The sequence below is a fragment of the Ceratotherium simum genome, chromosome 4 (genome assembly GCF_057802395.1).
Source record: "Ceratotherium simum simum isolate JZ-2026a chromosome 4, ASM5780239v1, whole genome shotgun sequence".
NCBI lineage: Eukaryota > Metazoa > Chordata > Mammalia > Perissodactyla > Rhinocerotidae > Ceratotherium > Ceratotherium simum.
Window position 1 is genome coordinate 7,362,358 of NC_141903.1, and position 18,403 is coordinate 7,380,760.

Sequence of the window (18,403 nt, forward strand, 5' to 3'; positions counted from 1 at the left end):
TCAGAAACTATATAGAGATGAGTGTCAGATGAAAGGGCTAAGTGACAATATGTGGGTACAATGTGAGCACTGGAACGAGGAGAACTGACTTCTACTCCTAGTTCTTCCACTTACTGGCTGTATGACTTGTAGCAAGTTACTTAATACCTGGCTGTGCTTCCAATTCCTCATTTGTAAAACCAGGATAGTAATACTTCCTTCATGGAATTACAGAAGCAAATGACTAAACACCCTTAAAAGACAGGTCCTGGATCACACCAAGTACTCAATAAATATTAGCTGTTTATCCTTTCCTAACACACCTAAGGAATCGTTTTTTCCTGGCTCTTGATCTCTGTTTAATATCTTCTCCTCTGGCCTTCAAATATGAAAATTGTCAAATTTCATGAAATTGCTAGGTCAAAATCTATATGCACAGCTAATGTTACCAATGATTCCAAATTGCCCTTCAAAAACATTAGTGTATTTTACATTCAGTATGAACACAATGCTGCCAAGAGAAACTAGTAAGCAATTTTGAAGACCATGAGAAACTTACTAAGAGCATGGAAGCATTCAATGAGTATTTATTTTTAATTAAAGAAAATGCCATCATTTGAGTAACTATGAGAAGTATAAAGAGAAATAAATGATTCTTGCTCACTCCACTCCATCTAGGCATCTTGATTTCTTCATAGCATTTACCACAATTTGTTATTATTTTTGTTTTTCTGTTTATACTCTGTCTTCTATTTTTATATATATATATATATTTTTTTTTTTTTTGGAGGAAGATCAGCCCTGAACTAACATCCATGCCAATCCTCTCTTTTTGCTGAGGAAGACCGGCCCTAAGCTAACATCTATTGCCAATCCTCCTCCTTTTTTTCCCTTTTTCTCCCCAAAGCCCTAGTATATAGTTGTATCTCATAGTTGCACATCCTTCTAGTTGCTGTATGTGGGACGCCACCTCAGCATGGCCGGACAAGCGGTGCGTCGGTGTGTGCCTAGGATCCGAACCCTGGGCCGCCAGTAGCCAAGCGCAGGCACTTAACCGCTAAGCCATGGGGCCGGCCTGCTCTGTCTTCTATTTTTAGACTACAAGCTTCATAAGGATAGCGACCAAGTCTCTGTTATTCATCCTTGTAACCCCCAATACCTGGCACATAGCACATACTGAAAAAAATCTGTGGAATGAATGAATTTATAGTAACTGCAAGTCAGAAAAACTGTCTTAAGAGAAATGTAAAAAAATTCCAAGATATTTACAAGTAAAAAAAATAAAACAAATTATAGTGTTTGTCACTATAAAATTCAGGTAAGTAACTAATCAATGATTGAAAAATAAGCTCTAATTCTTTTAAGTGACCTGATTCAATACACAATCAGCATCCTGTGGAAAATTAACTGGAAGAAAATTCTCAGGTAACTGAAGTTTACCACTCTACACAATGACTATGTAAGAACCAGTTTTTAAGAGACTCCTAGGGCTGGCCCCGTGGCTTAGCGGTTAAGTGCGCGTGCTCAGCTGCTGGCGGCCTGGGTTCGGACCCTGGGCGTGCACCAACGCACCGCTTCTCTGGCCATGCTGAGGCCGCGTCCCACATACAGCTACTAGAAGGATGTGCAGCTATGACATACAGCTATCTACTGGGGCTTTGGGGGAAAAAAAATAAATAAATAAAATTATAAGAGGATGATTTGTTTAAAAAAAAAAAAAAAAAAAGAGACTCCTAGAATAAATACTGTTAAACAAAGAATACATAATATAGCTGAACCAATTTTATGATGTTTCAGGGTTTTCATGAATTGCATTATGCTGTAACGCCCGCAGAGATGCTACTAATGTGTAAGGTGATTTGCTCATATGGCAGCTAAGCTGCTAGGCCTCTAGAGTTCTCATATCTACGTCTACATTAGCTATCTCTGCCTTCTCTGTCAGATATCACTCTGCCTGACTTCTGGATGCCTTCCTCACTGTTCCTCTCCAAGTTGTGTCTTCTGTTCAGGGACGGAAAACTAGATAATTAAGTTTGTTAGAATCCTGTGAAATGTATTACTGAATAAAACAAACAGGTAAGAACCTCCACTAAAGGATAAACTGCAGGCTTGACAGTTCAGGGATCTTTATTTTCCACATAGAAGGTTCAAGTTTCTAGAAGTTTATCTTTCCTAAGTGTTAAAATAGTTCAGTGATGGTCTAAATAACTGGTCTAAATAACAAACTGTAGTAACCAGCAGTACATGTTTATGAATGTTCAATCTCAAAAGACAAAACTACTTGTAAAGGAGACTAACGACAATGAGAGCACTTGAGTTTTTCCTTAAAAGAATTTTTAATTTCCCCTTGAATCATATATCTCACACTGCATGTTATTATTTGTTATTAATTTATCCAGTATTCTTCTTACCAAGAGTATCTTTGATGAGGATTTCAAGCTTCTGCCCCATGTTGGGTCCTCTCTCCTCTCTTGGATTCTGTACTCGGTTTACAATCTCTTGCTTGATGGAATTGATTACAAACAATAAATTATCTGTAAGACAGAACAAGACACTTGGAACACATCACTAACAGGGAAGAATTTGCTTTTAGTTATGAATATTAATATTGAACAGATATTCAATTAAAAATAGACAATGTGTAAGAAAACATTAAGCAGTGATGGTTATAAGCTTTCTTATCCAAAGAGACTAATTTCAAATGATGTTCCACTTTTGATAACACATTGCAGACATGTATCAATGTCCACTATCCTGTAAGCAACTTGCCTTACTTGTCTTCATAGCTTTAAGACCTATGATAGTGCCTGGTATATCGAATCACAGGATCTTAGTAAATGTTTATTAAATAAATCAAATGAAATCCTTCAAGTCCTTCAAAGGCAAAGCTTTAAAAACAAATTTCCCCATCTTATGAAGCTTAAAAAGGAGGAGCAAAATTAACCAAAAGTAAATAGAAGGAGGGAAATAATAGAAGTACATATAGGGTCAATTGATTTGACAAAGACACAAAAACAATTCAATGGGGAAAGGAAAGTTTTGTCAATGATTGGTGCTTGATCAACTAAATATTCATATGGAAAAAAATTAACATCAAATCTTATCTGACACCATATATAAAAATTAACCTAAAATGGATCATAAATCTAAATGTAAAACCTAAACTATATGAATTCTAGGGGAAAACACATAAGAAAATATTCACAATTTTGGAGTTGGCAAAGTTGCTTAGAACACAAAAAATATGAACTATAGAAGGAAAAATTGACAAATTGGATTTCATCAAAAATTTTTCCTCTTTGAAAGATGTCAATGAGAAAACAAAAAGGCAAACCAAAGACTAGGATAAAATATTTCCAATACATAGATCAGACAAAGAACTTGTATTTAGAATAAATATAGAATTTTTAGAAGATAAATTTTTTAAATTGTAAAATATCTGGACACTTCACACACAAAAAACAGATGAACAGCCAATAAGCACAGTAAAGATGTTCAATGTCATTAATCAAAGAAACAAATTAAGACCACAATGAGGGGCCGGCCCTGTGGTGCAGTGGTTAAGTGCGCGCGCTCCGCTGCTGGCAGCCCCGGTTCGGATCCCGGGCGCGCACTGAGGCACCGCCTGTCAGGCCATGCTGTGGCAGCATCCCATGTAAAAAAAGTAGAGGAAGATGAGCACGGATGTCAGCCCAGGGCCAGTCTTCCTCAGCAAAAAAGAGGAGGATTGGCTCAGGGCTGATCATCCTCACAAAAAAAAAAAAAAGACCACAATGAGATATTGCCACACACCTATTAGGTTGGTTAAAATTAAGAAGATTGACCCTACCAAGTGTTAGCAAGGATATGGACCAACTAGAAACCTCCTACACTGTTTTTGAGAATGTAAAATGGTACAGCCACTTGGGAAAACAGTTTGGCAGTTTCTTATAAAGTTAAATATACACCTATCCCATGATCCAGCCAATCCACTCCTAGGTATTTAATGAAGAGAAATTAAAACATAAGTCCACCCAAACACTTCTACAGGACTATTCATAGCATCTGTGTTATAGTAGAAGCTAGAAACAACCCAAGTATCCATCAATAAGTGAAGAGATAAACAAACTGTAGTATATCCAATACAGCGGAATACTACTCAGCAATGAAAAGGATCTAATTATTGATACAGGTAACAACATGGAGGAATTTTTAAGTAATTAAGCTGAGTGAAAGTAGCCAGCCAAAAAAGGAGAACATATTGTAGGATTCTATTAATAAAAAATTTTAGAAACTGCAAACTAATCTATAGTGACAGAAAGCAGATCGTGGCTACCCAGGGATAGGAGTGAAGACAGGGATGGCTTACAAAGGGGCACTAAGAAACTTTTAGAGGTGATCGAAATGCTCATTATCTTGATTGGTTTCACATGTATATACAGTGTGTCCAAACTAATCAAACTATACTCTTTAAATATGTAGAGTTACTGTACTTCAATTATTTCTCCATATAGTTAAGGAAAAACACATTTCCAATTTCAACACACAGGATTCCCATGGTCTGAAATAAATCTCTATCTCTTCGGAGACTGCTCTGAAATCAGTGATTTGTTATCCCTCATCTAGTAAGACTGAGAAGAGACCAATCTAAACTGATGGTGAAGAGGGAAGTGAGAAATAACTGGGGGGCGGGGAGCACAGTTTAAAACTACACACAGGGACAATATATGTAAAATATGTCACTAAATAAGAAAAGCACAGCTGACCCCTAAATCACATAAAACAAGAAATTTATGCTTCTTCTCGATGAATAACTGAGAGAGAACACCATTTACTCAAATACAGTCATGCATCACTTAACAATGGGGATACGTTCTGAGAAATGTGTTATCAGGCAATTTCTTTGTTATGCAAACATCACAGAGTGTACTTACACAAACCTACATGGTGTAGCCTAACACACACCTAGGCTATATGGTATAGCCTATTGCTTCTAGGCTACAAACCTGTACAGCATGTTACTATACTGAATACTGTAGGCAATTGTAACACAATGGAAGTATTTGTATATCTAAACATAGAAAAGTTACAGTAAAAATACAGTATAAAAGATAAAAAGTGGTACACCTGTATAGGGCACTTACCATGAATGGAGCTTGCAGGACTGAAAGTTGAAAGGTGAGTCAGTGAGTGAGTGGTGAGTGAATGTGAAGGCCTAGGACATTACTGTATACTACTGTAAACTTTATAAGCACTATACATTTAGGCTACACTAAATTTATTTTTAAAAAATTTTTTTCAATAAATTCACCTTAGCTTATTGTAACTTTTTTACTTTATAAACTTTTAAATTTAACTTTTTGACTGTTTTGTAATAACACTTAGCTTAAAACACACATTGCATAGCTGTACAAAAATATTTTCTTTCTTTATATCCTTATTCTATAAGTTTTCTACTCAATTTTTTTTTAAACTTTTTGTTAAAAAACTAAGACACAAACACATCAGAATCCTCAATTATCTTCTACCTCCACATCTTGTCCCAGTGGAAGGTCTTCAGGGGCGATAACAGGCATGGAGCTGTTATCTCCTATGATAACAATGCCTCCTTCTGGAATACCTCCTGAAGGACCTACCTGAGGCTCTTCTTGACGAGGTGTCACTCTTTTCAGAAGTATGTCCATGGTGGTTTGCTCAGTTTATTTTTTTCATCATAGATTTGCTTGTAAGCAGATAATGCACCATGAACATTCCTATTATTGGTGTTCGGGTTCACGTTTTCAAACTTTTTAAGGAGGTTGTGGAGGTCTGCAAAAGCTTCTGCTGAACGTTTCACTGTGAATTTCCCTGGAGGCTCTTCTTCACTTCCTTCTCCTGCAGTTTCCTTTTCTCTTGTCTCTTCTTCAACTACACATTCCTATTCCAGTTGCAACAGCTCCTTATTAGTCCACTCCTCAGGAACCACCTCTAGAAGCTCCTCAATGTCATCCTCTTCCACACCCAGGTTAAAGCTGTTTGCCATCTCAACCACAGCCTTGTTGATTTCTGCAACCTCCTCATCCTTGGCAAATCCTCTGAAGTCATGGACAAACCTCTTGAGTATCTTCTTCCAGATGCCATTCATACATTCCTTGGTGACATCACCCCAAGCCCAAGCAAAGTTCTTGATGCAGCACAGATGCTGTAATCCCTCCAGAATTGCATCAGTATCTTCCTCAGTGGAAGCAATAGCCTGGGCAGAGGTCCTCATCAGGTAGTAGGCCTTAAAAGCTGCTGTAACTCCTTGATCCATTGGTTGGATCAAAGAGGTGGTGTTTGGATGGAGAAACACTGCTTTGATGTTGAGATGAAGATCATCAACAAAAAGAAGATATCCGGGAGCGTAACCAACGATAAGCAAAATCTTGAAAGGTATGTCATTCTCCAAACAGTATTTCTCCATTTCACTGGCATAGCAATTCAGGAAGGCGTCTTGGAAGAGGAGCTGGGTCATCCATGACTTCTTATTGCTCCTGTAGTACACTGGCGGTGTGCTTACTGACATGCTTGAAGGCCCTGGGGTCCTCACTGTGCCAGATCACAAAGGGTTTCAATTTGTAGCCCGCGACACTGCTTCCAAGCAAGACTGTTATCCTGCCCTCAAAAGCTTTGAACCTGGCACTGACTTGACCTCTTTACAGATGAAATTTCTTCCAGGCATCCGTTTCCAGAATAGAGAGGTTTCATTCATACTGAATATTTGCTCTAGCAAGTAATTTTCCTCCACGATCAGAGTTTATCTAGAGTTTCCAAAAAGTCTTCAGCTGCTTCCACATCAGCACTTGCAGACTCACCACTCACTTTCACATTATATAATGAATAACGATTCTTGAATCATTTAAACTACCCAGAGCTAGCAGTAAATTCAACATTGTAGTTGGGTCTAGTCTTTTCTTTCAACACTGCAAACAAACTTTTGCTTTGGCCATGATTGTCATAGTGCTGAGAGGGATACACTTCTGCGTCTGGTCTTCAATCTAGGTCCTTAGAAGTCTTTCCATGTCTGATATAGGCCCTTCTCAAATTTATGTTAGTCTCGTTGCCTTCAATGAAGCAGATCCTTTAACAGCTTCCGTCACTTTGTTTTTCTTCTTCAAGATTGTAGCTATGGTGGCTTGGCACACGCCTGACTGGCGAGCAATAACCATAACTGATTTTCCACCTTCGTAGTCCTTAATCACTTTTAATTTCATTTCCAGGTCAATCACTCAACGTGGGCTCTTACTGCCAACATTAGCAGTGGATTTTGTACGCTTAGGGGCCACGACGGACAAAACAACATGAGATTAAATCAAGCACAAGAGAAAATGATGCAGTCAAGACACAGGGTAAACACAAAATGTATGAGGCTGCCGCCAGCATAACATGGTATACTGCTTTACAGTAAACTTTTTTTATATAAGTAGAAAGAATACACTGTAAAATAATGATAAAGTATAGTATAGTAAATACATAAACCAGTAACAGTCATTCATTATCATTATAAAGATTGTGTACTGTACATATAATTGTATGTGCTATACTTTTATATGACTGGCAGCACAGTAGGTTTGTTTACACCAGCATCAACACAAACATGTGAGTAATGCCTTGTGTTATGACCATTACGATGGCTACGATGCTGTAATAGGAATTTTTCAGCTCCATTATAATCTTATGGGACCACTGTCATATATGCAGTCCATCATTGACCAAAACCTTATGCGGTGCGTGATTATCAGGACATTTATATGCAGGCTGGACTTATGAGAAACAATGAGGTTCCCCTATCCTCAACAAGTAAATAAGGTCACTTTAAAAAAGAAAAAAAATAATAACACTATAAAATCAAAATTAAAACAGAGCAGAATAGCTCTTCTCAAACCTGGGTAGTGTCCATCCCAGCACACTGGGTGTAGGGAGGGTAGAGGCGAAGGGCTGCTACACTACCAAAAACTTCTGGATTGGGAAACGGAGGCATCTGACACTCAGAAATTGAGGCCAAACATTAAATCTACAAACTGACCCCTCCTGCTGTGATTCTGCGTTCATTCACAATTCTTCCAATTTTAATTTTCCCATATAGCTTGCTTAGGGACAAAATACGTCAGTCAGTGAAGGTCCAGTCCTCTCAACAGTTCTATTTCCCATTCTGAGTCAACAAATCTACATGTGAGTCACAGAGCAGCTTCTTGTGAGCTTTGGTAGAAGGAATCAATAGAAGGAGAAGGTTTGGTGGGACCAAATGGGATGAGTAGTAGAGTACTAGGTCCCTGAAGCTGGTCCTTGAAACAGTACTAGTTTGTGACAAATTAAAAAGGATAAGGACAATAGAGTAAATTTTTAATAAAGCTAATTTTATTCTATTATGAGATTATGTCTGTCTCAATTTTTTAATGCTAAAATATCCTTCCTTGTATGAAATTACAGTAATTACAGATGATGTTCTTTTTAATGTCCTCACCTGGCAAAACATAAAGTTGGCAAGCCTATGGTTCCCAAGTCCCAAAATTTTTTTCAAATGTCACTGATTTGTGAATCACAAATTCTAGAAACCACTGGGTTAACAGATAGGTAATGGATAATAAGTGTTCCACAAAGCAGTAACAGAGTGACTCCCAGATATTTAGAGGAATCAAGGGCACCATACCCTTTCAAGATGTACCAGAAACTCTGGGAAGAATTTTCAAACTACATGTGGCAAACTACACAAGGGCATCTCATTGGTTCTGAGATGCCTTCTAAACCAATAGTTGAGGCTCTCTCTCCCAGAGACTGGAGAAGAGACACTAGCAAAAAAGAAGTGGAGGAGAAATAAATGAATGAGAAGATCCTCCTCCTCCATGCCGCCTAACTGAGAAGAAAACGCTACCTTGTAAGGACAAGCCTTTTCCTGCATGAAAATATCAGAGGCTTTAAGTTAGCTTTGGAAACAAGAAAAATTTCAGGCAGTTATCAAAACTCAATTTGAGATAGAACAACACATTCAGAATCACACATACTCCCGGCCCTTGCCAACTTCTCAATTGTTCTCCACTCCAGAATATATTTACATCACAGACAGAAAGCATATGCTTGTGGGCGTGCATGTGCATATATACAAATGCAAAAATATATAACCACACAGATGTACATAATTATGGATAAATACATTAACTGAAAAACACACAGATAAATGCTGACATGTGTCCAAAGAAACATAGACCCAGAAGGCTCCCAGTGGCCCACCACATCTCCCTGCAGGGTGAGTCAGCAGGGTTCTAAAATGAAATATGAATGCCTATAACGTTGCAATCATTATATATATATATATATATATACACGTATATATATATATATATATATATATACACACACACCCCCACAGAGCTCAAGGTCAAAAATGCTTCAACAGCAAGAAAGAATAATAGGAAAATGGATAAATTTCCATTCTAGCAAACCAACTATCATTTTACCTAATTCATTTACCTTGATTAGAGTTCCTGAGTGGCCATTAATAAATAAAACCATCAGTTCATTTCACAAGTTGTAAACTTCACAGTTGGAAATCCTCTTTCTGCCCTCACAAATGGAAACAAGATAATCAAGATAAAGGATTAAGAAAAACCTCACAAAGTTTATTGAGCACCTATGTGCCAGACATCATGCTGGACTTAAGAAAACCTCTAGAAACAAATAATAATTCATCCTTTTTGCCACTGCTCCATTTTCAGATACCACTTAGCCCAAGAGCTACACAGTGAAGAGGACAATTTTAGAGGCAAAGGAACATACAAACTCTTATGATACCAGGTTTAAGGAACAGTAACAGAGCAATGGGGAAAGGAGGGGTGGTTCTTATGACAAAAGATCAAAACCCGAGCTTTCCAACTCTCTAGTGTGCTGTAAAAGGATTCTAGGTGTGCGAGATAATGATAGTCTCAGCCCATAGGGGACTCCTCCCATGAGCAGCCTACTCTGCTATATTCCGGGATGCCTTAGAGATGATCCTTTTCTTCATGTGCCATGATGTGAAAGATTGGGAAGCATTCATCTAAACCAATAATTCCCAAATATGTGCTAGGACGGCTGCATAAGAATAATCTGGGAAGTGGTAAAAATATGAATTCCTGGGTTCTACTTGCACAGACTCCAATTCAGGGGATCTGGGGAGAAGCCTAGGAATCTTTATTTTAACGTGTACACAGAAGATTTTAATGAGCAATCAAATTTGTAAAGCACAAACCTAAACTATCCACTCAAAGGTTAAAATAAACATTAGTCAACAAAATTGGCCAACCCAGCAACACAATTATAAAATGGAAGGAAGAGATGACTGTGGTTACAAGTGGATGAGCTCTTTCGGGTAGAGATGAGATTTGGCTTTGGTAGCCACAGATACAGACACTCAACACTAAAAGGAGGACATGAATGAATAAAAGTGAGTATGTAGCTTACTGAATGGAGGAACAAAAAGAAGGCTGGACTAAAACTGGGCAGAATACAGGGAAAGCAAATAACAAAACCAAAGAAAAAGAAAGTGGTCAGCAAAGTAAAAGGAAGTTAATCAAATTCTTAAAAGTTTAGGTTTACCATATTCTGTGTTGAGGCCCCATAATTTCACTTTATTAGCTTCATACTGGGCTTTTTTCTTTAACCGACAAGCCCTGTGAAAGGAAGAAGCAATTAGTTCACTTTTTTTTAAGTGAACATTCAGAATATACTTCTTTTTGCTGCTGTCAAACATTTTCTAATAGCAACCAAAAATCACTGTCTACTGATGTTTATATCAAGGAACTTGGTAACCAAAAACACACAATATAACCTTTTATCCAAACTGATTTTTAAAAATTTTAGTACACATTCAAAAATGAAGCTATGACCAATACACCCAAATAAACAAACAAAAATTGACAATACCAAGTGTTGTAGAGAATGTGAAGTTAAGAGGAACTCTCATTTGTTGCTGATGGGGACGTAAAATAGTACACACAGCTACTTTGGAAAATAGTAAATATTTTTTAAATTTACTTCATTACTTTGGAAATAGCTACTTTAGCAGTTTCTTATAAAGTTAAACATACACTCTCAGGTATTTACCCAAGAGAAATGAAAACTTAATGTTCACACAAACACCTATAAGTGAATGTTTGTGGTGGCTTTATTCATAATTGCCAAAAACTGGAAACAACCCAAATGTCCTTCAACTGGTGAATGGATAAACTGTAGTATATCCCTACAAAAGACTACTACTCAGCAATAAAAAGGAACAAACTATTACTCCACGCAACAACATGGATGACTCTCAAATGCATCATGTTAAGTCAAAGAAGCCAGACTCAACAGGCTACATTATAGTATGATTCCATTTATACGACATTCTAGAAAAGGCAAAACTATAGGGACAGAAAACAGATCGGTGGCAGTGAGAGGTTAGGGGTGGGAGAAGGGGTTTACTTTTACAAAGAGGCATGAGGAAATTTTTTAAGGTGAAGAAAACATTCAATATCCTGATTGTGGTGGTAGTTACATGATTGGATATGTTTGTCAAAACTCAGAAAAGTGTACATTAAAAGGGATGAAGCTTACCAGAAGTAAATTATACCTCAAAAAAAAAAAACCTGACTTACTACAAAACAAAAAATAAAGTTATGGTAAGTTTTTTCATTGTTATACGATAATATAATGCACTTGAGTCCATTCACCTCTTCCCTTTAAAAACTTTTTCCATGAAACATAAATAACATCTTTTACTTTCAAAGAAAAAAATCACGATACTCTCATTGTAGTATTTATAAGAGAAAAGTATATTTGTGAATAAATGGTTGAGGATCATCTCTTCTATAAAAGCTCACTGAAAGTCTAACCTCACCTCCTAGACTTTATTCACATGAGCGAACACGATTAGCATTTACCTGGAAGCCAGCTTATTTTTTTCTTTCCTTGACCTTGGCCGGGCTGTTAAGGGAAGCTCACTGACTGGAGTCAGATCACTAATCACCTTATTCAGTTTCCGTAGTTCATTGCCTATCTGAAGTAGTTTTTTAGGATTTGGAGTCAGGTCTTCTACATCAGTTCTCCGTGACTTCTTTACTGCATATTTTCCTATAGATGGTTTAAAAGAAGTTTAAGTTAGATCATTTTATTTAACAAGAGATACATTTTCTACAGCCATATTTTAAACCCACTTCCCCCCGCCCCTTTTCTTCTTCAGAAGTCTTGGCATGTTTCAGACATCTCAGCATGCTGACCACCTAAGCTGGAAGGGCCAGCCTCCTCTCCTCCCCACCTTGTGTCTGCAAGAAATGGGGGTAATATGGCACACTCCAGCCTGTTACAAGTCTTTCTCAACCTTAGGTTTCCAGCCCCAGCATGACAGATTCTTAATTATCTGCATGGCAGTATAAGCATCTCAAAACTCAGGACTGGAGTGCAAGTTCACCTGCACACAAAAATCAGGGCCAGGGTATAATATACAGTCAGAAAAGAATCTGGAGATTTTACCCAAACCCAGATGTTTTGATGCTATGACTGAATATTTGTCAGATGTATATATTCTCGCAGTGAATTCAAAAGTCCATCAAATAAGGATTGCTTTTTTTGAAAGCTCTTCTTTGGTTAGTTTGAAAAACAGCATTATGGAAGACTCAAAGGGTCTTGCCTTATCACTGCAGGCAAGACAGATGGCTCTGTCCTCTCAACTACAATACACCAAACAACTTTCCTAGTATTCACCACATGCTGCCTGCAACTACTTACTGGACCTGTCTTTTCCTTTCTGGTAGAAAACTGATCTGAAGGCAAAAATTAGGTCTTTATTCACTGAAAGACAGTGGAGTACAGACCTGAGTGCCAATGGAAAGGGAAAATGAGGCACAAATACACTTCTGATACAATTCCTGTGTCAAAAATGCTTAGCAACTTAAATCTGTAGTATGAGTGATTACTAAACTATTTACTGAGCACCAAACTTACTAGTGCCCTCTCCTCTTTTGGTAAAGACTTTGGATTAATGCAGAAATAACATTTATGCAGAAGACATTCTACTTAACTATATCTTTCTAGGTTCACAATTCAAAATTTGGCCTTCCTAAGATTATAAGCTTCTCCTGACTCCTACTATTCAACTCTTCTCTCTCCATTCCTTTCGCTCCACAACTATTCTTCCTTTCTTTTCCTTCCCCTTCTCTTGTCTTCCCACCATTGTTTTGATACCAATCTCCTCATTTACATTACAGCCTGGAGACTGGATGAGCAGGGAAGACAGGGATGTTGGAGCCCATTCTGTTGCTCCCCAACCCTTCTGGTTTATAGCAACTATGACAGGTCAGGACTCAGCAGTCTCCTGGTCATTTCCTGAGTAGGATAAGTAGAATAAGAAGTGACTAGAAATCATTTTTACACAGCCTTCCTCCCTGTTTAGGTGATGGCTTTCAATACCGGTAAAAGCTATTTATTTGTGAGTGTATTGGTAGTCATAGCAAATACGCAGCTCTACTATTCCTCTCTCCAGTTTGCTAGAAAGGGTTGAATACGTAGGTACACTGAGTAAGCATTATGGTTTAGTATCTCTATTTAAAGTGACATGAAATATTTGACAGCAATCCCCTCTTACCATGATGTAAGCCATTTTTCTGATACATATTACTTGGCAAGGTGTCTCGGTTCCATTCAGACGGCCTGAGCATCCTCTCTTGCTGTGATGGCGTGAGTTGTTCACTATACTCCCAGAAGTACCTTCTTTTCCCTCTCTTCCGAGAGGATATTGAAGTCATCTCCTTCAAGTCTTCCACGGAATCATTTTCATAGCCTTAAAAAAAAAGAAAGCCCCCCACCCCCAATTTTTTAAGTTTCATAAATTTCTACAAACCAATCAGAACAAAAAGATTCCTTCTATTTGTCACCTGATACATTTCCTTTCATCTGGAAACATCATTGGCATGTCAAAGATAATAAACCAGGTCTATAAAATAACTTTTAATATGGAAATCTCGAACTTATCAAATATTCAGAGATTAATAAACATAGATAACTACACTGTTTATCTTCCTTGGGTTTCTCTTTGGTTTTTATAAGTTAGTATAGACACTTTTTTGTGTGTCTTCACATAGGATTGAGAAAATAATGAAATACAGCTACAGAATACCGTAAGTACCATTAGATAACAGCACTCAGACACTACACTGTGATTTTAAATGTCTTCGTTCTTATATTGATGCATCTGAGGCATTCCCAGGCAGACAGCTGTAGGCATGTCTATGATGGTATCCCACTAGGCAGAATGGTGTCAGGCTGCAGCAGTTTTCCGCCTACCTCCCACCTTACCCCTTCTGTAAAAGGACAAAAATGACAGTTCTTACACAGGCTATCAAAAAAAAACTTATATACTTAGCCTAACTAATATTTTACTGAAAGCAATTTGTATTTACTTCACTTTTTAAGAAGTTATTTTCTTTATTAATGGGAAGTTTCATAAAATATTTAATTCTGAGCTGCTAGAACTATTGGTCACACTCAATACAGGATGACCTATAAATTTCAGACACTCTCTGAGAATGCCCATCTTAGATGTATTCCACATCATTAGTGCTAGGTACATGGAGTAGTGGGGGGGGGACTGTGCACAGGATGTACACAACCCTAAACCCGAGGAGGCCAGGAAAAACTGGGCAACACTAGCCAAGCAAAATGACCACTTTCCCTCCTAAAAACACGGCTCCTCTGGAACTGACACTAAGATGATGACATCTGCGCGTTTGGGAAAAAGTTAGAATTTTACCAGGTTTTCTTCAGATTAAGAATTAATCAGGAATATGATTCCATTTATAGGACATTCTGGAAAAGGCATAACTATAGGGACAAAGTGTTGCCAGGAGTTGGGGGTGGAGGGAGGGGCTGACATGAGGGAAATTTGGAGGGTGATCAAACTATTCTCTATCTTGATTGTGGTGGTGGTGGTTACATGACTACGTGCACTTGTCAAAACTCACAGAAGTGTACAATTAAAGAAGATTAAATTTTATTGTGTGAAAATTATACCTCAATAAATATGACCTTTAAAAAAAAGAATCAATTTGGAGAGCAGAATGATTTCAGGGCAACAATCAAGACAAACTTCTGCAGGGCCGGCCCCGTGGCTTAGCGCTTAAGTGCGCGCGCTCCGCTACTGGCGGCCCGGGGTTCGGATCCCGGGCGCGCACCGACGCACCGCTTCTCCGGCCATGCTGAGGCCGCGTCCCACATACAGCAACTAGAAGGATGTGCAACTATGACATACAACTATCTACTGGGGCTTTGGGGAAAAAAAAAAGGAGGAGGATTGGCAATAGATGTTAGCTCAGAGCCGGTCTTCCTCAGCAAAATGAGGAAGATTAGCATGGATGTTATCTCAGGGCTGACCTTCCTCACACACGCACAAAAAAAAGACAAACTTCTGTAGCACTGCTGGCATTACCAGCGTTAGAGTGCACATGTGAAACTTGAAGACAACATGGCAAGCAGTGTTGACAGTGAACCTTAGGTTCTTCTGAAGAAATGATACACAAGATGAGTGACAAAATCACTTCTAGGAGACTGTTTTTTAAAATTGTGTTAGATACATACAGCACCAGCTTTGGCCTATTGACTTGTGCTAATGTTTCACTTCAAATTAAAGGATTTTATCTTATTCCAGTTATCAATCTAGCTTGGAAAAGGTGCAAGGGCCACATTGTGCCACTCAGTCCCCACGACTCAAGGGCCTTTTTAAAAAGGCCCTTGCTCCACCAGGGCAAGCAAAAATTACTGGCTCGCAGAAATTACTAGCTCACAGAGATTACCCTAGTATGGCTGGGAACACCTCAACACAGGCTGATGGACCAACCAAAACACTCCCATCTTCCTACCAACATCAAGAACTGGTGTTCCACATTTAAATCTATCCTAGCCCAAAGCATAAGGGAAACAGCTTCCTCAGGCAACCCGTCCCCCCGACACTTAATTTGATATGCTCCCTTAGCTAGCAACTCTCAAGTGGCTTGGATTTCTGGCAAAACACTGTCCCTCTCACTTCATGTGCTTACATATTTCACTTACAGATATTTCATTTGAGACTTCTAAGAACTTGGTAGAAGAGGTTATTAACCCCACTTACACAAAGACACAGCTCATGGAGGCTTTAGGTGATTTGGCAGAGCTGGGACTGACTCAGGCCCCATGACTCAAGGAGTCTAGCTACAATTGGGCTTCCCACTTTCCATGCACCTATCCAGTTAAATGGTCTAAATGGATTTTTTTTTCCATACATATTCCATGTTAAACTCAAAGAGTCAGGAAGATTTCAATTTCTTCTGCCCCACTCAAATTAGTTACCAGTTTTACTTACTTATATACGTTCAGTCTTTTTCCAAAAAACATGTTTAAGGGCCATCAGTTTTCTTTGACCCAATATATTGACATTTTCTAACAGTATACACCATAAATTCACCATAACATACAGAGACACACACAATGGATTTGTTGGTTAAAGCCATCCACCTTCCAATACAGAGAATACTGTGATCAAGTAGAAGGCAGAAAAATTATATTCCCAGATCAGTGTCTAGAATTTAAGGTAATTATTTCTCAAAGTATGTTCTAAGGAACACTATTACCATAAGATATGTCTTCATCCTCAAGTGAGTTCTGTGGTCAAATAAGTTTTAAGAAAGTCTCATCCTGAATCTCTCTCTTGCCAAGTCACAGTACACACAAGTATCTTAAAAGACTAAGAAATCATAACAGTAAATAAACCTACTCAACTCTTAGTTCCATGAAGACAAGGATCATGTCTGTTTTGTTCATCTCTGTATAGCCAATATCTAATACACAAAGTGCCTGGCACAAAAGTGGGCACTCGAAAAAATTTTTTTTAACAAATCAATTTTGTTTAATGCAACATCTCCCATGGAATCTTTTCCCTTTTCTTTTTTTTTTTTTTTTTTTTTTTGTGAGGAGATCAGCCCTGTGCTAACATCCGCCAATCCTCCTCTTTTTTTGCTGAGGAAGACGGCCCTGGGCTAACATCTGTGCCCATCTTCCTCCACTTTATATGGGACGCCGCCACAGCATGGCTTGCCAAGCAGTGCATCGGTGCGCGCCCGGGATCCGAACCAGCGAACCCCGGGCCGCCGCAGCGGAGCGCGTGCACTTAACCGCTTGCGCCACCGGGCCGGCCCCTCCCTTTTCTTTTCATTTGATGGATCACCATACTGATCTAACTCATTCCTTCCTGACATGATTATCAAAAAGGAGTAAAAAAGGCCAGATTTACTGCCTAAAATTCCAATCACACATCTTTGGTTAGTGCAGACTACTGCCATTAAGCTGGTAAAGTCAATCGTGAAAATGTTGAGTAGGGACTGCAAAATAAACTCTCATTCTGGGGACTTAATTCTTCGTGTTACAACCACGTAATTCCATGACCCCGAACAGTCGTAGCCTGTCCACAGAATGGGCTCTATTAAAACCTGGGAGCAAGTCCAGAGTAGGGACTGAAACTTCATTTTACACCTTTCCTGGAGCTTTGTAGGCTCAGGCACTGTTGTAGCCAACTGCCAAAAAACAGCATCAAGGGAGCTAGTCATCACAAAAGGGCCTTTGTACACTGTCTGCTGCAAATTAAACCAATCAACCCACTCTAAACCAAGCACTCTGAAGAAACTATAACTATCCCCACTTTTCTGCTTCAAAGAATATCTTCCTGCTTCTCACCAATAATTCACTTTTGCATGCCTGAAATCACATGTTTAGCTCTTTCTTCCAGGAAAAAGAGAAATTTTCATTAGCAAATGTGAATAAACCCCAAATAATACCAAAAATCGTGCTGCTCTTGTGGTTAAGTCATGTCATTCATTAACATTTGTGAGAATTGTCCAAGTAATACTAACCAAAGAAGTTTTACCTCAAGTCAACTGGAAGTGAGTGAATTAAATGCCATCCAAACATTCAGCATTGTTAAATAGTGCCAAAAGGAGAGAGTTTTACCCTGCCGAGTGCCAGCTAATGCATTTCTGGTTCTAAAGCAGTGTTGGTTGTTTAACACCAACAAGCTCACAAATCAGGGTTCTTAAAAGAGACAAGGCAAAAGAATGCGGCATGACAGGACAACACCAACTATTACACTGGTTCCCCCTCCCTTGAGAGTCAAAAGGCTGAGAAAATGGAAATGAGGGTCAACTTACCAAGTGGTCTCTCTTCATGGACCTACTCATCTCTCAACACATTTATCCAGGTGAAACCAAGTCAAAAGATCAAGGACTAATTTAAAGGGGAGTTAAAAGTCAAAGAAGAACAAAACTACAACCAGAAGTGGGGTAGACAGTATAGTCCTTGCCTGCCCTAGCTGGTGATGGCAGGATTTACCAACTCCCTCTGATTTCTATATTCCTTTAAGCACCAGCTGGTAAAGGTATCTCCTTCCCCACACTTT

General features: G+C 38.6%; 1 protein-coding gene across 2 annotated transcripts in view; it reads right to left on the reverse strand.

The window, feature by feature from the left end:
* CREBRF (CREB3 regulatory factor) overlaps positions 1–18,403 on the reverse strand; it is a 55,185-nt gene that overhangs the window by 11,382 nt on the left and 25,400 nt on the right. For both annotated transcript variants that reach the window (XM_014786099.2, XM_087429408.1), the window contains exons 5-8: positions 13,571–13,765; positions 11,871–12,060; positions 10,549–10,622; positions 2,391–2,513 (exon numbers count right to left, since the gene is read on the reverse strand). In XM_014786099.2, the coding sequence (XP_014641585.1) occupies positions 2,391–2,513; positions 10,549–10,622; positions 11,871–12,060; positions 13,571–13,765 (582 nt within the window). The remainder of the gene's footprint in view (positions 1–2,390; positions 2,514–10,548; positions 10,623–11,870; positions 12,061–13,570; positions 13,766–18,403) is intronic.